Source organism: Sus scrofa, chromosome 2, assembly GCF_054392235.1.
Source record: "Sus scrofa isolate SSC_HxYL_T2T_F1_AM1 chromosome 2, Sscrofa_HxYL_maternal_Yorkshire_Landrace_v2.0, whole genome shotgun sequence".
NCBI lineage: Eukaryota > Metazoa > Chordata > Mammalia > Artiodactyla > Suidae > Sus > Sus scrofa.
The window spans coordinates 152,450,791-152,475,754 of NC_139384.1; the positions used below are offsets into that span (position 1 = coordinate 152,450,791).

General features: G+C 52.4%; 1 protein-coding gene across 7 annotated transcripts in view; it reads left to right on the top strand.

Annotated features, from left to right (window-relative positions):
* The window catches only part of CYSTM1 (cysteine rich transmembrane module containing 1), a 65,425-nt gene extending 40,461 nt beyond the window's left edge, over positions 1-24,964 (top strand). For 4 of the 7 annotated variants that reach the window (XR_014836324.1, XM_013995214.3, XM_005661732.4 and 1 more), the window contains one exon: positions 6,798-7,127. Coding sequence is in view for 6 of the 7 variants with exons in the window: in XM_013995214.3 (XP_013850668.1) it covers positions 6,798-6,907 (110 nt within the window). In the remaining variant the exon portion in view is untranslated. 7 annotated transcript variants of the gene reach the window in all.

A 24,964-nucleotide genomic window follows, 5' to 3' on the forward strand; every position in this document is an offset into this window, starting at 1 on the left:
GGGCAAGTGAAGCCTGACGGAGGAGGAAGAAAACCTCGGGGCATTTTGCATAAATGTATCAGCTGGAACAGTTAATCAGTAACGCGCGGAATCTAGTGCCATTGGAAGCCAGTTGTGGTCTGTATACCTAAGATAAAAACACGCTTTGTGTTCAGGAGAAACGATATGGTGGTGTTTGCTGGTGTTTGCCGTATTAGAAAATGCAGCAGGACTTATTTGATCGGCACGGCCGGGCCAGGAGTGCGTCAGACTGACGCTGCCGATAGCAGAGCCGCCGTGCCTGCCGGTGCCCGCCGGTGCCCAGACACTAACTGGGGGAACCCAGCAGTTCCCTCCTGGGTGATCGTTGCCCTTCTGGGCCTGTTCCAAAGAGCCAGCTCCCCTCAAAGGAACCGTAACCCAGGGCCTGAAAACGGGAAAGATGGTTTTCCTGGTTTCTGCTTGGCGTCCACGGTCCTGGCCGTCGTTGTCTTCTATTCAGGGGCCACTGGTGTCGGGGTTTGTGGTCTCGGCGTCTCTTTCTCTTCTGATCTCCTTTGCTCTCCTTGCTTTGATTCTGGGACTCCTTGGTTCAGAGGGCTTGGCTGCTGCTCAGCAGGGTATGACCTTAACAGATCCTAATGCATCATCAGTACCACCCCCGTCTTGGGGCAGGCAGGGTGGGACAGGGGGTCAGGCTGTGGCAACTCCGGTCAAGAGCATCCAGGGCTGCAGCACAGCCTGGGCCCCTTTCTGGGGGAGTCACTCACTAGCCAGCCTTTTTTCACACTTTCTTGTCAGGGAAGCAAAAGGAAGGCGGGGCAGAGGGGGGACTGACCCACCTGCCCTCCCCGTAGCTCATTGACAGGCCCCCGGTGGGATTCTGGATTCTCGTTGATGACTGGTCCTCCCAGTGTGACACATCACCATGCACTTCCCCAGTAGGTCGCTGGCTCCTCTTTGCAAGGTGGGCTAGGAGCTGCCTGAGGCAGGGACTCCCCACCCTGGCTATGTCACTGTCTCAGGGAAAATGACAAGCGAGCCCGTGAGGTGGGAGGAGCCTGAGCCAAGTGTCCATATCGGCGGCTCCCTTCTCCTCCAGCACCTCCTCTGTAGGGTCTGCCTGGAGTCTGGGGGTCCTCAGGGCAGAGGGCAGGTAGGTAGCTGGCAGGCAGAATGGACTTCCTTTCTTTTGTTTTTTTCTTTTTGGTCATTTTGTCTTTTCTAGGGCCAGTCCTGCGGCATATGGAGGTTCCCAGGCTAGGGGTCGAATTGGAGCTGTAGCCGCTGGTCTACGCTACAGCCACAGCAACGCCAGATCCTTAACCCTCTGAGCAAGGCCTGGGATCGAACCCGCAACCTCATGGTTCCTAGTCGGATTCGTTAACCACTGAGCTACAATGGGAACTCCAGAGTGGACTTCCTTTATATGCGACCACAATGTGCCACTAACCGGCTGGCGTCCAGGCCAGCCCCAGGGGACGGGAGGATGGATCTCACCACCAAACCAGGAGAACTGAAACAGCGGCTGGAGCAGAACGTCCCTGAGCCACCAGCTTCGTCTGCTACCCCACAGTGTTGAGATGCCTCGAATCCTTAGGAATAGGCGGAGAAGGAAGGGCTTATTGTAGGGTTTATTGTTTTAACCATTTTTAAGTGTGCAGCTGGGTGGCATTAAGCCCGGTCCCGTTACTGTACAACCATCACCATCATCTCCCAAACTGTTTTCGGCATCCCCAACCACAACTCCTCGCCCGGGAAGCAGTGAATCCCCTGCCCAGGCCCTGGCAACCGCCGTCCCAGTTTCTGTCTCTTGGAATTTGGCTGCTCCAGTGCCGCACGGAACAGGAATCTCACGGTGCTTGTCCTTCCGTGACTGGCTTAGTTCGCTCAGCAAAGTGTCTTTAGGCTACACCCCTGTTGTAGCAGGTGTCAACATTTCTTTTTCAGACTGAAGAATACGCCCTTGTAGATATAAACCGTGTTTTGTTATCTTTCCATCCATCTGTGGACACTTGGGTCGCTCCCACCTTTGGCCGTTTTGAATCTACTGCTGTGAACGCGGGTGTGCAGACACCTGTTCGAGACCCTGCTTTCGGTTCTTTGGGGGTGAGTTTTGAAGCCCAGGAGCAGGCTGTCTGTCTTTGAAGGTCACTTTCTGATGACTACGCCTCTGACAGCCAGACTCACAAGCCAAAGGTAGCTTATTACTCACGGCCTAATTTTAGACTCCAGCGTAACCACCGCTGGTCACTCGTAACGTCAGACTTCGTTTGATATTTGATGAGCTTTCACAACATGCTACAGTCCAGTTTTACATAATACCTGTCCCTGACTGAGCTGGCCACTTCCTTGTCGTTGGGGATGGGCGCTGACGCTAGGTGTGCCCCTTGCTCCAGCCGCCTTGCTCTGGGGCGCAGACTCTTGCTGACTATGTGCCTCCTCAGCCAAGGCGGGCTGGTCTTTGGGCCTTGTCCCCAGGCCTGGCTCCATCTAGGGACCTGAAACCCAGAGCCCGCTGACCACTGAGGCACCTGAGGTCATCTGGCTTCTACTCAGCTTTGGGCAGGCATGGCGTCAGCCCCCAGGTCTCCTGGCTCTTGGCCTGCTTTTGTTTCATCCAGTTCTTACTCCACACTTAGCGTTATTAGGATTAGGTCATTTTCCCCCCAGGAAAGGACAGTCGTTTGCTGCACTGCCTTGGCCTTTGGAGTTGCCCCAGCACTGGTTCCGGCCCCTCCCCCGCACCGGCTTAGGACAGCGTGGAGGCCCGCGGTGGCTGGGGAGCTGTGCGCATCTGGGGAAGAGTGGGCTTTCGATGGAGCCCCCTGTCCTGTCCTAGGTCTGTCCACCTGCAGACGGGGCTCGGTCTGGCCCGGCGCCTCTGTGTCTGCCAGACAGGTTAGGAAGGAGCGCTGGGAGCGCGTGGAGACCAGAGCCAGAGCCTGCGCTCCAGGACCTCTTCGTCCAGTTAGGCGTTTCGAAACGCTGAGGGTAAACCAGCCATTTCTGAGATAGCCCTATTTTCTTATCTATTCCAACGCCACAAGCAAGAAGAAAATGTTGCAAGTCACCTGCTCTCACCGCCCAGGCTCCGTCCTGAGCACCGCAGCCTCCCCTTTTCATCTAAGGGCCTCCCTGGGGCCACATTCTTCTGGAGGATTGCTGGGTATTTCAAGACTAAGTTATTCAGGTGATTGTACTGATAATGTGGCGGCAGCAGTTCAGTCTGAAAGATCCCTGATGCGCTGGGCTGGTCCGGGAAGGCCTCTGGGTGGTGGATAGGCCCAGGGGAGGGGGCCCTTCGCTGCGTGCTGACTGCTGCCCTCTCCTGCTCCATCGGCCCGGGCCGTGGCTGCGGGGCAGCCAGGAGGGAGTGGATCGAGTCGTACCTTGTTGCCATTGCCTTTTTTGTCTCTTTGGGGCCTGACTACAGACACCACGTTCAACCCACTTTTTACTCGGAGAGGAGGATGGGAGGGCTCAGGCCAAGGACGCTGAGCTCGAGCCTGAACCGGGAAGGAAGGAAGGCGAGCAGATGAGCCTGAGCGGGGCGACCTGAGCGAAGGTGCTCGTACCTGCTTAGGACTGTGGCCGCCGGTTTAGGCCCCCGGCGGCTGCCTTGTTTGGGTTGGTTTTTAATGCTGGGGGATGAGGGAGATCCTGTTGTGGCTCAGTGGTTAACGAATCCGACTAGGAACCATGAGGTTGCGGGTTCGATCCCTGGCCTTGCTCAGTGGCTTAAGGATCCAGTGTAGCTGAGAGCTGTGACCTAGTGTAGGTTGCAGATGCAGCTCGGATACTGAGTTGCTGTGGCTGTGGTGTAGGCGGGCGGCTACAGCTCCGATTCAACCCCTAGCCTGGGGACCTCCATATGCCACAGGGGCGGCTCTAGAAAAGACAAAAAAAAAAATAATAATAATAATTTTTTTAATGCTGGGGGATGAAGATGGAGTTTGCCAGAGCAGATGCCTCTCAGAGGAGCCAAAAGATCTGTGTGGGGTGTGGAAGAGGAGCCCTTTCCACGGTAACCCAGCCTCCAGCTCTGGCCTAAAGCCTGCGAGAGGCCACCGCTGCATCAGGCAGCTATTCCTGGAGCTGACTGGATGGGGGGGGGGGCCCTGCTGTGCTGCCCTCCCCCCGGCAGCCAGAGAAGGAGGAGGTTGTTCTGGGCTGCACGGGTGGGCTGCGAGCTGGGTGGGTCTCTGCTGGGGCATCCCCCTAGGGGAAGGCCAAGGTCTGGCAGGTGGTCTGGGAGGTCCTGGGACCCCACTGTGGGGTTTCCTGCTGGAGTCAGTGCCCTGGCCTTCAGCAGGTGGGGTGGGTTGTCACCAGGCCTGGGCCTGGCAGTGAAGATGCAGGTTTGCCTGTGGCCCTTGGCTACAGCCCTGCTGTCCTCTTTGTTTCCATGGCCTGTGGCCTTGTGCTGCCGTCCTCTTTGTTTCCATGGTGACCAAGTCCCTCTCCAGTCCCAGGCACAGGATATCTGGTCCCCATCCCCTGTCCTGGGCCCGCCGGGAGTCATACTTCCCAAAAGTGTAACCTTGTCTCCCCGACTTTGAACTGGGGCCCTGATGCTATGCGCTTGGTAGAGCCCAAAGGAAAAGTGCCAGGGGCTAGGTCGGGGTGAGGGCAGGGTCCTTCCTCTACTGCCCTCCGTCCTTTGCAGGTTGCTCCCCAAACAGCCGGTGACCCTTCCTCCTGGCCTCTTTATTTATGAGGCTTCACCCCAAAGCAGAGGGGAGCCCTCCCTTGTCTCTGTCGATTTGGGTCCACTCTTAAGTCAGCCCTGGGAGGGTCAGTCATCTGAGTAACAGCAATAACATCCAGAAGCGTTGTTTGAACACCTGACAGTGTGCCAGGCGCTGCGCTGTAAGCATTTTACACGCCTGATCTCTTGACTTTCCCAGCAGCCCGGGGTATAGATTTAGCTGTTACCCCTAACTTATAGCAGAGGAAGCTGAGGCTGAGAGAGGTTGACACCTGCCCAAGGATACATGGCCCGTGAGTAGACGAGCTTTTATTCAAATCCAATTTGAAAGGTCTTATTAAAGCCTCTGTTCTGGAATTCCAAGTGTGGTGCCTCCCCCTAAGTTAGAAGAGGAGTCTTTGGGACTCGGGACCTGGAGCAGCAGGATCAGGTGGCGGTCTCCTCCCTGCTTCTTTCTGAACTTGCGGAGCCCGCCGTCCCTCCCCCTCCACTCACCTCCTGCGGAGCCTGGGGTTCCGGAAGAGGTGTCAGAGCAGCTGGGGCCTTCAGCAAGGAAGGAGGGTTGGGCAGGTGGGGATAGCTTTTCTGGAACACAGCCAGTGCCCCCTGCAGGCTGTCTTCGCGGGCATTGAAGGGTGAGGCGTGGTGCAGGCTGGGCTGTGCTGGGCAGCCCCTGCCGATGCACGCCTTGCCCACGGAGGTGGGTTATAGCCCCTTCGGCTCAGCCCTAGGAATCGCTCCAGTGCAGGATCTCTGGTCTTGATGCTCCTTGCAGGAAGGAGCCGTGGTCTAATACAGCTGCTGCTCGCCAGGTTTGCCCCAGTAGGAACCCCAGCATGTGGCCAGGGCCAAAAGAGTCAGCAGAGCCTGAGGGGCAACAGAATCAGCAGTGAAGGCAGATCTGATGAGTAAAACAAGTCGCAGAGGCCAGGCCAGGATATGAAGGGAGCCACATAACTAGGAGCACAGGTTTGGGGAGCTGGGTGGGCCCGGGGGGGCCTGTAGGTAACAGTGACATTGGGGAAGGCATCCAGGACTGAGGCCAGTGCCACCAGGGAACCCAGATCAATTGATGCCAGTTGCCCCCAAAGCCTCTGGAGCTAGCACTTGTGGCAGAGGCTACAAGAGGTCTGAGACACAGCCCTCCTCCTGCCTACGGATCCTCCTCGGCAGTGATAGTGAAGGAGCAGCTTTGAGATCAGACAAGCTTGCATTTGAGAAAAACACAAAATGCAAAGCAGAATAAAAGACCCCACCTCCCCCCACACCGACCTCCGTTTCTTATATTCTTTCCGAAACAAGTATGTATACGTGTGTACGAGTATCCTTTTAATTGTACAAATAAAACAACACGCCTCTATCTACCTTGCTTTTATCCCTTGCTTAATTTATTGGCAACACAGAAGCACCCCTTAGTTCTTTTTAATGGCCTGCCTGGAACGCATTAACTTAGCTAATTAGTCGCAAGTTGACAGACATCAAAGTTGCTGCTGGTTGGGTGTTACTTTGATAGAGCAGCAGTCACAGTATATGCATTTTTGAACAATGGGACAATTATTTCTGTAGAAAAAACCATAGAGATTTTTTGGGGGCTCAAAGTTCTATGCACCCGCCGCACTACCACCCGTCCTCTTTCAAAGGGTTTCTGCCAGTTCACAGTGCTGCAAACACTGAGGTCCCCGTGATGACAGCGGCAGAGCCCTGGTGAGGATTAAATGAGACGGTGTGTAAAGCTCTCGGCCAGTGTCTGCCACGCCAGGCCATAGAGTGGGCCTCCCTGCAAACTGGATCACTTTGGACGAGTCCTGTGAAGTGCTGGCTTGGGTTTCAGGGTCCGCCTGGGGAAGGGGTGGTGGCAGGAAACGGTGGTCTGACGGCTGCTGAGCAGATGTCCCTTCACTCACACATGCGGAGCACCCTTCCGTGAGCGCCCGGGACGCCAGAGCGGGGATGGAGCAGGAACCAGAGGGCATCTGACGGCCTGGAGAGGGAGGGAGACCACGCAGGTCGGCTCCGGTAGTGCCGAGGGCTTAGCAGCAGGGGGCGCCGCTGCTCGCAGCGCCCTCTGACGGGGTCTCTCTCTTCTCCCCGCCCGCCCTCCCCCCAGTGTACGTGGTGGAACGAGAAAGGACGACGGACAACACCGGGTGTCAGGCGGCCCTGGCGGCCTGCTGGGCTGCTCTCTGCTGCTGCTGCCTCCTGGACAACTTGGACTGAGCAGCCGAGACCCGAGGGCGCCCTCAGGCCCGCTCCCTGCTGTTACTGGAATAAACAACTAGTGCTGCACAGTTGCCATTTTTTCTCTCTTTGAAAATTACCTCATCCACAGACCTCACAATGGTAGCATGTACGCTAGGTGTGAAATGGTATCTGTTTTAATTTACCTTCCCTGCGTTCTAATGACTTTGAAAATAAATAAGTTTTGGATTGGCCTTTACAAGCCTTGTGAATTACTTGTTAACTTGTATTCTTAGCCCACTTTTTCTGTTGGTTTGTCTTACTGATTTGTAGATCTTAACTATTCCACATACTAATATTTGTCACTTTTATAGTCTTGTGGCTTTCTTCTTCCTGTCTCTTAACCTTTTTATAGTGTATTATTCCCTAGTAGGAAAGTTTTTATTTTTGAACTCTTTAAAGTATAGTTGATTTACAATGTTGTGCCAATTTCTGCTGTACACAGTGATGCAGTCATACATACATACATACACATATATTCCTTTTGTTATATTCTCTCCCATCATGTTCTATTCAAGGAGATTGGATAGAGTTCCCTGTGTTATACGGCAGGACCTCATTGCTTAACTTCTAAATGTAATAGTTTGCATCTACTAACCCCAAACTCCTGGCCCATCCCACTCCCTTCCCCCTCTCCCTTGGCAGCCGCAAGTCTGTTCTCTCTGTCTGTGAGTCTGTTCTGTTTTGTAGATAGATTTATTTGTGCCATATTTTAGATTCGACATATAGATGATATCATGCAGTATTTTTCCTCTTACTTCACTTAAAGTGATAATCTCTAGCTGCATCCATGTTGCTGTAAAAGGCATTATTTCATTCTTTTTTATGGCTGAGTAGTATTCCATTGTATATATGTACCACACCTTCTTAATCCATTCATCTGTCAATGGATATTTGGGTTGTATCCATGTCTTGGCTATTGCGAATAGTGCTGCAATGAACATAGGGGTGCATGTATCTTTTTGAATGAAAGCTTTGTCCAGATACATGTCCAGGAGTGGGATCGTATGGTAGTTCTATATTTAGTTTTCTGAGGAACCTCCATACTGTTTTCCATAGTGGTTGTTCCAATTTGCATTCCCACCAGCACTGTAGGAGGGTTCCCTTTTTTCCTCACCCTCTCCATTTGTTATTTGTAGACTTACTAATGATGGCCATTCTGACCAGTGTGAGGTGGCACCGAATTGTAGTTTTGATTGGCATTTCTCTAATAATTAGTGAGGTTGAGCATTTTTTCATGTGCCTACTGGACATCTGTATGTTTTCTTCCAAGAAATGTCTGTTTAGGTCTTCTGCCCATTTTTCTTTTTTTTCAGATTTTTTTTTTACTCGAATAAATTTATCACATCTGTAGTTGTATAATGATCATAACAACCTAATTTCACAGGATTTCCATCCCACAGCCCAAGCACATCCCCCCACCCCCCAAACTGTCTCCTCCGGAGACCATAAGTTTTTCAATGTCTGTGAGTCAGCATCTGGTCTGCAAAGTTCAGTCTGTCCTTTTTGCAGATTCCACATGTCAGTGAAAGCATTTGATGTTGATGTCTCATGTATTCTGCCCATTTTTCGATTGGGTTGTTTTTTGTTGTTGAGTTGCATGAGTTGTTTGTATGTTTTGGAGGTTAAGCCCTTGTTGGTTGCATCATCTGCAACTATCTCCCATTCCATAGGTAGTCTTTTGGGTTTATTATTATTATTATTATTATTGTTTTCTTTCTTGTGCAAAAGCTTGTAAGTTTAAGTTCTATTTGCTTTTGTTTTTATTTCCGTTGCTTTTGGAGAGCCACATAAGAAAAGATTTGTATGGCCGATGTCAGAGAATGTCTTCCCTGTCTTCTCTTCTCGGAGTTTGATGGTGTCTTATGTTTAAGTATTCAAGCCATTTTGAGTCTATTTTTGTGCCTGGTGTGAGGATGTGTTCTGGTTTCACTGCGTTACATGTAGCTGTCCAGTTTTCCCAGTCCCCCTTCCTGAAGAGACTGTCTTCTTCCCATGTTATATTCTTGCCTCCTTTGTCAAAGATTAATTGACTGCAGGTGTCTGGGCTCTCTATTCAGGATCCACATGTATGTTTTGTAACAGTACCACACCGTCTTGATGAGTGAAGCTTTGTAAGATCATCTGAAGTCTGTGAGAGTTATGCCTCCAGCTTGGGTCCCCCCCCACCCCCTTAGGATTGCTTTGGCAAATGGCTCCATATAAATTTTTGGATTATTTGTTCTAGTTCTGTGAAAAATGTCATGGGTAATTAGATAGGGATCACATTAAATCTCTAGATTGCTTTGAATAGTATGGCCTTTTTTTTTTTTTTTTTTTTTTTTGTCTTTAGTTATTTCTTGGGCCGCTCCCGCGGCATATGGAGGTTCCCAGGCTAGGAGTCTAATCGGAGCTGTAGCCACCGGCCTACGCCAGAGCCACAGCAACGCGGGATCCGAGCAACGTCTGTGACCTACACCACAGCTCACGGCAACACCGGATGGTTAACTCACTGAGCAAGGGGCAGGGACCGAACCCGCAACCTCATGGTTCCTAGTCGGATTCGTTAACCACTGCGCCACAACAGGAACTCCAGTATGGCCATTTTAACAATATTATTTCTTCCAACAGGAGCATGGGATATCTTTCCATTTCTTTGACTCCTCTTTAACTTACATGATTTAATGTTTTATAGTTTTCAGCATATAAGTCTTTCACCTCCTTGGTCAGATTTATTCCTAGGTATTTTATTTTTTGCAGTGTGATTTTAAAATGTCTTTTTTCATATTCCTTTCTAGTATTTCATTGTTAATATTCCTAATATTTCATACAGAAATGCAACTGATTTGTGAATGTTAATCTTGTATCCTGCTACCTTGCTGAATTCATTTATCAGTTCTCATAGGTTTTATGTGGAGTCCTTAGGGTTTCCTATATATAGTATCATGTCATCTGCCTAGAGTGACAATTTTATCTCTTCTCTTTCAATTTGGATACTTTTTCTTTCCTTCCCCTTTTTTTTTTTTCCTGATTGCTATGGCTGGGACTTACAATATACTATGTTGAACAAAAGTGGTGAGAATGAGCATCTTTGTCTTGTTCCAGATTTTAATGGGAAGGCATTCAGCTTTTTTCCATTGAGTATTATATTGGCTGTGGATCTGTCATAAGTGGCTTTCATTATGTTGAGATAAGTTTCATCTACACCCAGTTTGGTAAGTTTTTATCCTGAAGGGATATTAACTTTTGTCAAATGCTTTTTCTACATCTATTGAGATGATCATGTAGTTTTTGACTTTTATAAATGTGGTGTATTACTTCGGTTGATTTGTGTGGGTTTTGTTGTTGATGTTGTTGTCTTCTTGCCTTTTTTAGGGCTGCTCCTGCGGCACATGGAGGTCCCCAGGCTAGGGGTCCAATTGGAGCTGTAGCTGCCAGCCTATGCCAGAGCCACAGCAACACGGTATCCGAGCTGCATCTGTGAGCTACACCACAGTTCACGGCAGTGCCAGATCCTTAACCCACTGAGCAAGGCCAGGGATCGAACCCGCAACCTCATGGTTCCTAGTCGGATTCGTTAACCACGGAGCCGCGATGGGAAACTCCCTGATTTGTGTGTTTTGAATCATCCTCATGAGCTTGAGATGAATCCCACATGGTCATGGTGTATGATAAGGATTGGTTTAAGTTTTTCTTTGTATGTCTGGGAGAATTTGCCTGTGAAGCCATCTGCTCCTGGACTTTTGTTTGTAGGGAGTTCTTTTTAAACTATTATTATTACAGATTTAATTTCATTTCTAGTGATAGGTCTATTCAAATTATCTACTTCTTCTTGATTCAGTTTTGGCGGGCCGTATGTTTCTATAAAGTTGTCTGTTTCTTCCAGGTTGTCAAATTTGTTAGCAAATAACTGTTCATAGTATTCTCTTAGGGCTTTTATTTCTGCAGTATCAGTTGAGATTTTTTGTTACAGTTATAATTTTGTTTATTTGGGTTCTCTTCTTCTTGGTGAGTCTGGCCAGGGGGTTGTTAATTTTTGTTTACCCTTTCAAAGAACCAGGTCTTGGTTTTGATTTTTGTTTCTATTAAATCTGTTTTATGTATTTCCTTTCTCATCTTGATGATTTCCTTCTCCTGACTTTAGGTTTTGTTCTTTTTCTAATTCTTTTAGGTGGTAGGTCAGGTCATTTCAGAGTTTTCTTGTTTTTTGAGGAGGGCCTGTATTTCTATGAACTTCTTTCTAAAAACTGCTTTTGCAGCATCCCTTAGATTTTACATGGTTGTGTTTTCACTGTCATTTGTCTCAAGGTATTTCTTTATTTCCTATTTGATTTCCTCATTGACCCACTGGCTTCTTAGTCGCATGTTGTTTAATCAGTCTCCATGTAGTCAGGTTTTTTTTCTCATTTCTTTTCCTCTGGTTAATTTCTAGTTACATGCCATTTTGATCAGAGAAGAAGCTTAAAATAATTTCTATACTCTTAAATTTTTGTACTCTAGGTGATCATTCCTAGAGAATGTTCCATGTATACTTGAAAAAAATTCGGTATATTCAGTGGGGTTTTGTTGGGGGGGATGTAATGTCCTGAAAATACCAATTAAGTCTAACTATTCTCTGTTGTTTAGGATCTCCGTTGCCTTACTGATTTCCTGTTTAGAAGATCTGTCCGCTGATGTGTTAGACTCCCACTGTTACTGTAGTCTCACCATTTTCTCCTTTTATGTCTGTTAGTGCTCGTTGTATGTATTTGGGGACTCCTTGACTAGTGTAATATCCTCTCCTTGAGTTGATCCTGTCATCATTAAATAGTATCCTTTTTTCTCTTTCCGGCCTTTGTTTTAAAGTCGATCTTGTCTGGTATGAGTACGACAATTCTTGCTTTGTTATCATTTCCATTAGCATGAAATCTTTTCCATCGCCTCACTTTTTTTTTCTATTGGCCACCCTGCAGCACATGGAGTTCCCAGGCCAGGGATCAGATCTGAGCCACAGTTGCGACCTATACCACAGCTGCCGCAGCACTAGATCCTTAACCTGCTGTGCCAGGCTGGGAATCGAACCTGCCTCCTGGTACTGCAGAGATGCCATTGACCCCGTTGTACCACAGCGGGAACTCCATCTGCCACCTCACTTTTTTTTTTTTTTCTTTTTATGGTTGCACCTGTGGCACATGGAAGTTCCCAGGCTAGGGACCGAATCTGAGTTGCGCCTGGGGCCTACGCCAATGTCATGGCAACACCAGATCCGAGCCGCATCTTCGACCTACGCCACAGCTTGTGGCAACACTGGATCCTTAACCCACTGAGTGAGGGCAGGGATTGAACCCATATCTGTACAGAGACTATGTTGGGTCCTTAACCCATTGACCACAGTGGGAACTCCCAGTCCCTCACTTTTAATTTATATGTGCCCTTTGCCTTAAGGTGGTTCTCTCAGAGGCAGCATATTGTAGATTGTTTTTTTATCCAGTCTGCCACTCTGTGTCTTTTGATTGGAGCATTCAGTCCATTGACATTTAAGATAATTTTTGATAAATATGTATTTATTGCCATTATAAACCTTATTTTCTAGTCATTTCTGTTTTTCTCCTTTGTTGCTTTTTCCTTTTTCCAGTTTGATGACTCCCTTTTATTTACTTGTGTCCTCTTTTTTTTGGTTTTTGTAATTCTATTTGTTTTTGATTTGTGGTTGCCCTGTCTTTCAGGTATGTTAACCCCTTCCTATATCTGCTAGTCATATAGCCTCAAAACACATTCTAAAGCAGGAGAGATTTTCTTTTTCTCCTTCCCATTTTATGACTTTGATGTCATTTTTTACATCTTCATGTTCATCCTTTTGCTGCTCCTTGTGTTTATCATCGATTTCACACACAGGTTGTCTGATCTGTACACCGGCTTATTTAAGTAATTACTGTCCACTTGTGATTTCCTCTATCCTGTATCTTAAATCTTTGCTATTTAGAGATCTTTCAGTATTCCATTTAGGATAGGTTTCGTATTGCTGTATTTTAGTTTTTGTTTGAGAAATTCTTTATCTCTCCTATTTTAAATGATAATCTTGTTGGTTAGAGTATTCTAGATTACAAATTCTTCACTTTTGGAACTTTGACTGTATCTTGCCACTCTCTTCTGGCCTGTAGCATTTCTGAAGAGAAATCAGCTGACAGCCTTACAGGGCTTCCCTTACAAATAACTTTGTTTTTCTTTTGCGGCCTTTCGCTCTCCTCTTTAGCGTTTGCCATTTTTGTTAGAGTATGTCTTGGTGTAGGTCTGTTTGTGTTCAACCTATTGGGGGCCCTCTGTGCTTCCTGTATCTGGATATCTATTTCCTTCTTAGATTTGGAAATTTTTCAGCCATAATTTCTTCAAATGTATTGTCAATCCTTTTTCTTTTTCTTCTCCTCCTGGAATCTCTATTATGCATAGATTGGCACACTATGTATTATCCAGGGATCTAATATTGCTTTCATTTTTTTTTTTCAATTTGGCTTTCTCTCCTGATTGGGTGGTTTCCATTATTCTCTCTTCCAAGTCATTTATTTGTTACTCTGCACTATTCATCCTGCTGTTCAATGCCTTTAGTCTCTGCAAATGAATTTTCCTTATAGCTTCTCATTCCTTTCTGAAGTCATCTGCGTTACTGTTGATAACTGTTAATTCCGTCCGTATTTTCATTACCTCCTGTTTGAGCACAGCGTCCACTGACTGTAGAGGTCTCTATGACTTGCTCCTTCTAGGGTATTCTCCCATTCTTTTAACTGGAATGGTTCCTGTGCTACTTCATTTTGCTTATATTTTTCTTCTGTGAATTTAGGGAAAACAATTACCTACTGTAGTCTTGCAGGGCTACTTACATGTGAGAGTTTCCTTGGAGCGCTTGTGAGGGCTTTTTTTTTTTGCATGAGGGCTGCTTTTAGTTTGGACGCTTACCGTCTTTCTCCTCAGTGCGTGCAGGCCGTTGCCGCCTTTATAGCGGGAGTGCAGGTGCACAGCCTGCACATGCTTCCAGGGAAGTGGGGGCAATGGGTGGCACCTATATGAGGTGTGGGCAGCAGGCTGCTCGTGGTTATAGAGCCCTTGGCCGTAGCAGTGACCCTCAGGGAGGTGGCAATGGCAGGCTGTGTGCGTTCCCAGGGAGGTGGGGACAATGGGTGGTGCTTGGCTACAGGGCCTTCCGTGGCGGCGACCCCTGAGGTGACTGGGGCTGCAGGTGGTGCTCGGTCACAGGACCCGTCGTGGTAGTGGGCTGCGCCTACCTCTGGAGTCCATGTCTGCAGCCCATGCAAGGGGTGCCCTGCCACCCGAGAGCCTGAGCCTGCCCAGAGAAAGAAGCTCCTGTGGCCGTCTGCCCCCACCCCTTCTCGGGGTCCCCTGCAGTGGCGCCCTGCTTCTGGGGCGGGCCCAGGCCTTGGCCTGTACGCCCTCGGCTGTGGCGCGCTGCTTCCCGGCACCCGCCGAGGCCGTGGCCTCGCAGCCAACCCTGGTTCTCTCCCTGAACTGACCCCTGAAGCCTGAGTCTCTGTGCCCGGCTCCAGCCCGAGTGGAGCAGGCTGGGGAGCGCTCGGCAGGGGCACTGACCGTCTGCGAGGCGTTCCGTCTGCTTTGCCCTCCTGGCCTGCCCACTGTGCTCTTCTCGAAAGCTTTGAGGCTCCCACTCCGTCCCAAATTATGTCCCTGTCAGTTAGGGGGCCTCCCAGGGATGTGGATTCCCTTCCTCTGTGACGGGGCCCTCAGCAGCGCTGGTCCCATCCTCGAGTCTTTTCTTCCTTTTTTCCCCCTTTTGTTCTACCCGGTTATGTCGGGGGTCTCTTGCTCTTTTTGAAGTCTCGACGTCTTCTGCTGGTGTTCAGTAGATGCTCGTGTGAATTGGTTTTTTATGTGTTCGTGAGAGGTGAGCTCCACGTCCTACTCCTCGGCCACCTGGATCGCGCCTCTGGTATGAAAGCTTTTAAATGTCATGTTTCCCAAACTGTCCCTGAAGCTTTATAGGTTTTAATCTTTGAAAAATCACTTTCTGTTCCAAGGTTTCAAAGATAAGCCTATATTTCCTTCCAAAACTTTTTCAGTCTTTAGCTCACCTAAATTTGTTTTTGATCACGTGCAGGACAGGGTTCTAGTTTTCTTTTTCCATTCCGATGGTTCCAACACCATCTGTTGATCCGGTCACACTTTCCCACTGGTTTGAACTGAGATGTGTCGGACACCAAGTTCCCGCTTCCGGATGGGCTCTAGCCTGGTGTGATAAGCGGCTCCCCTGCCCCCAGGGCATGCATTCACACAGACTCCTTTTTCTTCATTGGAATTTTCTTGGATATTCTTGGCCTCTTTAGTCTGGGTTTTAGGATGTGTCAGTTTCTATGAAAAGCTGTGTTTGGCATGTCATTTACAAAACACCTGGGGGAACAGCTGACATACAGTGTCACCTCCCTATCACGAACATGGTATCTCTCCATCTTTGGCTCAAGTCTTTTATGTCTTTACATAAAATGGTATCATTGTCTTCATGTACCTTTCACATATCCTTTGTTGGTTTTTAAATCTGAGTATCTTCTCAGGTACATGATCGTTTTAATGCTATTGTCTGGGGACTTTTAAAAAAATACTTTTGTGTGAAAATAATGTCTTCACTCTGGCGGGGTCACAGATTAGATCTGAACCCAGTTTGATCACCACACTGCTCTGGCAGACTTTACACTGCAGGAGGGGCAGCTCTCCAGTCTGCCCAAGTGCACTCCCAGGGAGCCACCCTGGGTCTGCACGGACTGACCCTCATTCAGGAGGTGGGGAATGGCTCCAGTGTGTTAGGCAATGGGCCACGCGGAGCAGGTCCCATCCAGCTCCCACAGAAGGGAGGGAACCAGACATTAAATAAACCCGCAAGTATTACTGACATTACTTTCCGGTGAAAAGAGGGAAAAGAAGATATGCATTGCTCTGAAAATATATTTTAAAAAAGCGCAAACTGCACAGTCTGGGAGGGCGCTGAAAGATCAATAGCTGTTAATAGGCAAAACGACTATAGGAAAAGCAGGGGCAAAGGCCCAAGGGCAGGAGGGAACAGAGCTCATTTGAGAAACTAGAAGAGGACTTTGGTTTGGCAGATAGCAGTGGAATGTTGAAAACATGAGAAACAAGCAGGAACAAGACAGAGGGCTCCTGGGAGTTCCCGTCGTGGCTCAGCGGAAACAAATCTGACCAGTAACCATGAGGACGCGGGTTCAATCCCTGGCCTCACTCAGTGGGTTAAGGATCCGGCGTTGCTGTGAGCTGTGGGGTGGGTCACATGTGGCTTAGATCCCTTGTGGCTGTGGCATAGGCCAACAGCTCTAGCTCTGATGTGACCCCTAGCCTGGGAACTTCCACATGCCGTGGGTGTGGCCCTAAAAAGCAAAAAAAGAAAGAAAAAGAAAAAAGACAGAGGGCTCCTCGCCCCCTGAGGGATGTTGGTTTTGGTCCTGTGAGCAGTGGGAAGCCACTGAAGGATTTTAAGCAAAGGGATGACATGATTAAGCCTGCCTTTCTGAGGGGACTGCTCTGCTTTCCCTGCAGAGAATGGTTTGAGGAGGGCACAAGGTCATGTGCAGATGATGGAGAGACACGGATGGCCTTGAGATATTTGGCAGCAGAATCACCAGGGCTGGGTGATGGATTGGATAGGGAGAAAAGTCGGGGAGTGGGGTGCATCCCGAGCTGCTAAGTGGGGCCGGATGCCTGGCGGTGGTGGTTGTGGAGGCTGAGAGCAAGGGAGGAAGACAATCAGGCTGGGCTCTGAACGTGCTGGTTTACACTGCAGTGTCGAGGTGCTTCTGAGACATGCAAGTGGAGATGTCAGGGAAGCAGCGGTGTGTACACCCGGAGCTTCAACGACACGGGTCGGAGGTGGACACGTGGAAGGCACTGGCGTACTGGTACGCGTCGGCACCGTGGGAGTGAAAGAGATCACGATGCGCCCGGACCTGGAGGGAAGAGGTGGCAGGGTCGGGCGGAGCTGTAAGGAAAACTGCCGTGGACATGGCGGTGATGAAACTGCAGAGGAGTCAAAGACGGAAAACCGGGAGAGTGTGGTGTCTGAAAAGCTGAGAGGAGAATTTGTATTAATTTGTATCAGGAAGGGAGGAGTCGTTCCCGTTGGGGCACAGAAGGAACGAGTCCACTAGTACACGTGAGGGTGCGGGTTCGATCCCTGACCGTGCTCAGTGGGTCAGGAATCGGGCGTTGCTGTGAGCCCTGGCGTAGGCCGCAGACACGGCTCGGATCCTGAGCTGCTGGGGCTGTGGCGAACGCCGGCAGCTGTAGCTCCGATTAGAGCCCTCGCCTGGGAGCTTCCATATGCCGTGGCTATGGCCCTAAAAAGCAGAGATAAAGAAAAGGGAGGGATCGGTGGCATCACATAGTGCTGGGAGCTCAGGTAAGAACTCAGCCGTGTTGTCACGGTTGTCACTGGGGGGGTGGACTTCCCTCCCTTTCCTTTTCTGGAAGGACACAACGGAAGGAAGGACAGGATTGCTAGGAGCGGAGGACAAGCCCGGCGGCCTGCTGTCGTGCAGGCCGGGAAGCGCGCCGCTCAGTGCAGAGAAGCGGGGGGCAGGGAAGAAGGCCGGCAGCTCAGCTCCGTCTTGCGCTCCGGACCCTGCGCTTCACTTCTTTTGCTGGGAATAGGGAAGGGAAAAAAGCTCTTCTTTTGTCTGTTCTATCAGAGGGGCGCGTGCCAGTCTCGCACGTGTGGAACAGCGTGGCTTTTACCGCACAGTTCTGAGCGCTGCTAGTTCTGTCCTGGCCACGTGCCCCCAAACGGGGCGCCTCCAGCTCTGCACGGAGTCCGCGAGAGGCGGCGGCGGCGGCCCCGCATTCCCCCGCGCGGGCTCCTCAGCAGGCTTCTTGCCTCCTGCAGCATCTCCGTCTGGCAGGTGGGAGGAGGATGGTCCTTCCACCTGAATGTTTTGTGACCATGGACCCGAAATGCTTTCAGCGCCTCAACGGTGCCCTTTTCCCAGACGGAAAAACAAGACTGGAGGGAACCGTTGCTCTAAGATACTCTCTCGTCCCGGAATTCAGTCCCTCTCCTGAGACCGAATGCACAGGGCCACCAATTCCACTGACTTTTCCAAGTTTGGAGTTGTGAGCCGATGAGACGATTGGCTTTTTGTTCAGGGAGAAGGAGAATCACCTTATGCTTCAGCTGAGTCTTCTCTGCGTGTACAGCCCGTGTAAGGTGACCCGTCTTTCATACCGCGTTTCCTGTCACGACCTGCAGACCCTGGCGTCTGGGTGACAGCCCCAGACTTGCGCGGGCGGGCGGGCAGGTGCTCACAGGGGTACGCGTGAGGGTTTCCTTCCTTCCTTCCTCCGGGGAAAAGGGATGCTTCTGAATACGTCGCCTCGCCTCTGTTCTCCGAGGCGCCTCCGCGCGGCTCAAGTTGTTTGTGTTCAGGCTTCCCAGCCCCAGGCACACGCGGCCCCTTGCCTGTCGCCGAGGCGCTCTCGCCCGCTGCTCTGAGCTGCTCTCTGAGCTTCAGGTGGAAGTCCGTTCCTCCGCTCGTATCGTCCTGACCATCTGGCGCCACATATACAGATACCCATCTGAATATGGACAGCTGCCCCCGCCCCAGAATAAAGAAACAGGTTTTGGGTGGTGGTTTTCCTGTAGGAATTGATCACGCCGTGGTTCCTATTGATAAGGTCCTCTCTCCTTCACTTCGTGCCAGGCCTTGGGCCAAGCACTTTGCATTCCTAAGTTTTTGTCACAAAACATAGGCTCTTAAGCACTACTCCCCCCACCACTTTGCAAGTGAGCAGACTGGGACATGGGTGCCAGGGCCAGGACTGGAACCTGGGCCAGAGCCCATGTCCACAGCTACTGTCCTTAGAAAATACAGCAACTCAGGTGGGGGGCCCAAGGGAAGCCCGATGTGGATTTCTTGAGGGGAACAGTCCAGCTCCGTCTCCCCACCCCCAGGAGGGGCCTTGTTCTGTGCCAACACGCCTGCTCGCCTGCCTGGAGACTGAGGAGTAGCTGCCAGGCAGAATCCTGAAACTCACTCCATCTCCCAGGTGACTGCTGGACCAGGTGCCTTCTGCGGTACGGGGCCCTGACTCCTGGGGGACACACTCCGAAACAGGCTGCACTCCCACCCCGACCCTGGACCTCTGGGCAGATCAGGGCGAGAGGAGAGGCCTTTCACTGCTCCACACGCAGCCACGCTTCACGTGACTCGCAGCCAGGCTTCTGTCTGATGTGAAGTGAGCCTAATTGTGATGCATGGAGAGCTCGAAGCCAAGAGGCAGGAGGGCTGGGTGACAGGCCAGGACATACCTTTAACTCATGACCTCAGCTGCCACCTCCCTTCTTTGAGCTCAGCATCCTTCTCTCACCAGAAATCGACTGGGCACATGATGTTCAAGGCAGTCTGATCTGCAGGTCTAGCATCTAAGCTGTCCTCACGTGTCCCAGTATCTGTCACCAGCTCTGGCCCCAGGGCCTCAGCACGTCTAGCCAAGAAAAGGACTGCAGGAGGTAGTGGCGGTGCAATCCTGTTGAGCAGGCTGGCATGAAATGTCCCAGTGTACCACACTGCTCTTGCTGTTCATGGGGGCATTTTACCATCAGGCCTACTGTTCTAGACTGACTGGGCTGGCAGGGCTCAAGTACAAGCTGGCCCATGACTGAGCCCAGGGAGGAGGCGGCTGGGGCCCCTCTCCTCGGGATGTCTAGCAGCTGCCTCCTCAAAGGATGGAGGCAGCCACCCTGTGTGCCATCTGGGAACAGGTACCACGCAGAGGCCAGCCAGTTCTCACTTTTTCCAGGCTGGTCCCATCAACACGCGGCACTCAGAGTCTGGCCAGTGAGGGTGGCTGAATGATGGAGCGTTGGCGGCAGGTAGGAGTAGGTGGGGGAAACGGCTGGCCGGCTCCCAGACTCCTTTTAGTGTGGGGATCTTGGGACACGGATGCAGGGAGAGGGACAGCCTTGGGAGACATGGCTGAAGCTGCAGCAGAAGCAGGGTGGGCAGAGGCCCGGGGACGTTTCCGAGCTTAGCCAGCAAAGGTGGCGGCTGCTGCAGAGCCCAGGCCGAGCCGGCCTCCTTCACAATTACCTTTGGGGAGAGGAAACTCCTCCTCCTCCTCTTCTGCTCTTAACCTCCAGACCCAGTGAGAGCCACACCCCGCTGCCTGCCTCTCCTCTTCCTGGCCCCCTGCATCCCCTCAGTGTCCCCCTCAGCATATTGACCTGGTGCTCGCGGCCTGCAGGGTGGGTGGCCGAGTGGCACTGCCTTTAGGACCTTTCCCACCAGTACAGCCCCCTTGTGCATTGCACACGCACATCAAGGAAAGCTGGGGTGTCCTCAACGAGCTGTCTTCTTTCCACCCCTGCATGGAAGGGGCAGGAAGCAGCCAGGGCTGTCTTGAGACTTTACTTGTTCTGGGACTTAGAGACATTCTCCTCCCTTCTTCCCTTTGGTCTGAGCAGGACGAGGGCTGTTGGGCATCCTCTGATGCCTCCTGGAAGGCTGGCCTTCTTCTCTCTGTTTAGATGCTGGCTTGGAAGATGGGTGAGAGCAGCTAAGCACAGACTACAGGCCTTCTGCCTCTGGCAAAGCTGTCCTCTCCACTGGGGGGCATTTCTGGGGAGGCGCTGTGGCCGTGACAGTTTTAGCAGTGGAGGAGCTGCCCAGGAAGCCCAGCACTGGTCTGGGCCACAAGAGGCCAGGGAGCAGCTTCCTCAGTTCCTGGAGCAAGAAGGCCCCAGGCGGCAGAACTCTGTGGGAGGCCCCTGTCTTTTGTTTGCTTGTCCTTCTTAGCTCCCTGGGTCGGGCCTGTGCACAGTTGCTTACACAAGTAAGACGAGCCTCATCAGGCTCTATGACCACTTCAAAGCCCTTGATTAATCATTTAAAATGTCTGAGCTGAGCAAGTAAAGGTTTTAGATTCCAGGATGATGAGGAACTGAAGCCTTTAGCTGAGAAGGCCCCTGCCCACGTTCCTGCCCTGCTCCTGCGTGGCCCAGAGCCCCACCTGCCCACTGCACATCCCAAAGCAGGTTTCTGAGCAGCCCACCTGAATGGCAGGCCTGGGTTGTATGATATGGTAGTTCTACTTGGGGTGGCCGGTGGCCCTGGAGAAGAGCCAGGGCGTGGGGAGCTGACAGGTGGGCACAGGCAGCGGTGCGCCTCCCAGCATCTTGCGTCTTCTCCCTCTGCTTCCCGCACAGACATGAGAAGGTGGCTGCGAGTCTCTGCCAGAGGCTGCTCAGCTCCCCAAAACTGCGCCTAAGACCCAAGACTTAGCTGGGTCTTTGTGACCTAGTCTGTGTGCTTCGTTTCCCCACCACGGCCAGCCGCACTCTCTCTTTTGCACTTGGATGCATGAGACGAAGCTTTGAGTCCCCGCCCCTCTGCAGCTCTGGCCCCTAGGCTGGGGCTGGGAACACTGGAAGTTGGTGCCAAAGGGCTGTCTGGAGGCAGGAGAGACAAACTGGTAAAGGAACCCCTGGAGCTGAAATCTCCCAACTCAGCCACAGCAATCCGGGAATAGAGAGGGGCATCAGTCCCTTGCCTGAGACAAGGGCAGGGCCTCCTGGCACTGGCTGAATAGGGTGGTCTTGGCTCCTAAGACAGCAGACAGCTAATGGGAGGGTTAGCCTCTTGGATGCTGTGTACGGAGGCTAATGTCTAAAGCCCGGCCTGCATGGGCAGAAGGAGCTGGGGCCCAGCCCGAGCCCAGGCTGGCCACGGGGGCACCTGATCCCTAGGGGAGCTCAGTGTGAGCAGCCCCTGCATACACCGGCCCCATCCCAACCCGGGCACTGACTGCCTGCCTGGCCCCCACCTCCACCCAGTGCACTTCTTATCCCTCTACATTTTTTCTTCCTCTCAAAGAGATTTTTTTTTTTTTAATTGTGGAGAAATTCTAGATTCACGTAAGAGGCAGAGACAGTATGGTTTCTGTGTACACTCGATCCAGCTTTCCTTCAAGTTTACCATCTTCCATAACCACAGTCCTGCCCCCTTTTTATGACCAGCTCGCCAGCACAGGCCATCTGCTCCGAGTGCCCACGCGGACTGGGTGTGGAATACCTGCGTGAGCATCAGCTCTGCCCCAGCTCCTGCCAGTAAAGCTGTGGTGTCCACAGCCCCCTGGCTTCAGGTGCCCAGGGAGCGTGTCGAGGCCTGGGCCTCGGGCTGCATCCTGACGGCTCAGCCAAGGCAGCACGGGAGCTCTGGGGCAGAGGCACCCATTGGGCCGAGTAGAAGGTGTGAGGAGCAGGGAGGCCCCCCTGGAGTGGGGTGCTGTGCGGGGGCAGCCCAGCTCGGCAGGCACCCTCTGAAGGGGCAGGACCTCAGAGTCTGCGCCTACGGAGAGCATCTAGGAAGACAGGCGCTGCAATGTGCAGTTTCCGGGCCCCGCAGCCCATGCTGTGAGGAACTGTGGGGCTGGCCGCAGAGCCGTCTCCTGGGCCAGTGACCGCTGCTTTGGGGGATGAAAGCAAAGCAAGGAACACCCAAGCCACTCCTACCTCCAGGCGCCCGCGCACAGCACAGCACCCCACCCCAGTCCGGGGGAGCCTCCGTTTTCTCAACAGCCTGGGGCACAGGTTCTGTCCTCGGCGAATGGACAGGGAAAGGCCACCAAGGGCTGTGGAAGGCGCGGTGCTCCAGGACCCGAGGGCCTCGGCTTTCTAAGCTCTGACAGCGCTAAGCACCTCGGGCACGCTGACGCAGGCCTCTGGCTTGGAGTCCTCTGGGTCGGAGCCAGGCAGATTTCTAGCCTCTGTAAACGCTGCTTGGGCGGAACAGGCTTGCAGTGGCCGCGGCCGCAGGCGCTGGAGTCTGCCCTGTGACTCCAGCCTGGCAGGGACCACCTGGGGAGAAGGAGTCTCCCTGCCTGAGGCACCTGGGGGCCAGTGCTCCGCACAGAGGACGGGCTGGGAGAAGGGGAAGCCCTGAGGACTCAGGGGCCCGATCCCCACCGCACGGCGCTTGGCACGGGGTGAGCCCTTCCACGAGCGGTAGCCTAAGAGAGACTGTGCAGGAGCTCGCACGTAGCACCCCAACCCGGGGCTCGGTCTCAGGCCTGGATCGAGCAGGCTGTCGGCAGAGCTGGCAGGGGAGTGGAGCCTTCTGTCCCACGGGCAGCAGAGCCAGTCCTCTGGCACGGGGCGATTCTCCCACCCCCAAACTCCCTGTCCAGAGGCGCCCCTGCAGGATCAGGGAAGGCGGGGACTGGGGCAGGGGACGCCCCGCTTGGGCTCTCCTGCTCTGGGGACCCCGGAGTTTGGAGGGCCCAGGTCTTCAGGGGCGGGGGTGGGCTCTGGCTGGTGGACGGGTGGACGGTGCTCTTCCTGGTCCTCAGGCCGAACCCTCTGCAGCCTGGGCTCACCCCCTGCCCCTGACCCGGCTCGGCACGTGTGCGGGACCAAGAGATTCAACCTCTCAGCCTCGCGTTCCTTGCCTGTGGGATGGGAGTGGTGGTAGCATCTAGCTCGAAGTCAGATCCTGTGCCGTGGCCAGCCTCAGGACGCTGACTGGCTGGTCTTCTCCTCTCTGGGGGGGCTGCCCTGGTGGCGGTCCTCCTGCCCAGACTCTGAACACTGCGGCCTGTGCTGCTGAGTGGGGCCATGCAAATGGGCTGAGGTTCGACCTACACCGTGACGAGGGAGGAATGTCTCTACGGAGGCGGCTGATGCAACAGAACTGGGCCCCGTTCATCCTCACGCAGCGTATTCTGACTATTCTGCCCGGCTCCCGAGAGAGGAGGTGCAAAAATAGATACACGAAAATAGAACTGAAAGCTGCCTGCCTAAGGCCTGGTTTAATCTATACGATCCATGTAGTCATGAACGTGCAGCACGTTTTAAGGTCCTGACTGCTTACAAGTGAGTTGAATGAGGGTTGCTGGCTGGGGGTTTTCTGCAGCGTGGCTGCAGGTCCTCGGAGCACCAGCCAGTGGAAGGGGAAGTGGCGGCTCATGTCCGCCACAAGTCAGCTGACGGGTGAAAGGTGGGTGGGGGTCCTTCCTGATCCGGGGATGCGTTCAGCACGCACATCTCTTCATCGAGCCCTGGGCCCCGGCGGGGCTCAGAGGCCCTTCCCCATCCAGGCACCAGCCAGCCCTCCCACGTGCCTTCCACTGCTTTGTGCAGAAGGACAGAAGCTGGAGCACATTCTGCGCTGGCCAGGGGTGAAAAACCAAGATTGCTGGTTAATGGTTTGGGGCCTAAAGCCCCCCCTGAGATGTTCGCTACTCTCTGGCTCTTGGGTATAGCTGAAGAAATGCCCCTGTTCCCCCCAGGCCCGGCCATGTGGGGTTCGGGACATGGGCCTGCTTCCTACAAACCCAGCGGTGCCGGCCAACTCCGGCCCGACAGCCCTGGACCTTTCTCAGCTCCCCTCCAGCTGCTGTGCCCTGAGCCACTGTGTGGGGTCCTCCAGTGTCTGCCCCTGCAGGGAGGACTGTCCTTAGCTAAGCCCCCCTCCTCCACTCGTCACCGGAGATGCCGGAAGTGGAAAGGCTGCACACAGGCTGGACGGCCTGGGCTCTGTGCCAGCCCACGCTCACGCCCTGTCCCCTTCCTCCGGCAGTGTATGTGGTGGAAGACCAAAGGAGGGATGACCTGGGCCCCTCCACCTGCCTCACAGCCTGCTGGACGGCCCTCTGCTGCTGCTGCCTCTGGGACATGCTCACCTGACCAGCCCGGCTCTCCTGTCCCGCCAGCTCTGCCGCCACCGCCGCCAGGTGTGCCTGCCCCCATCTCTTCCGACGGCTGAAATCAACGACTAGCTCTGCAGAGACACGTCTACCTTCACCACAGTGGGATTCTAGATTAGCACGGGTTGCTGCTGGGTAATTCAGTGACTTGATCTTTTTAATACTCAAAATCCATTTCTTGTTGGCCTTTCACAAATGTGCTAAATGACTTTTATTTTTTTGGCCAAAGCCTTCGTTATATTTATAATTTAAAAATTATACATTCAAGGTAGTGTGGCATGATGTAATACACCACGGAATGATTTCTCTGCTAACACCCTGTATGTTTCAATAAATTTGTCTACACCTCAA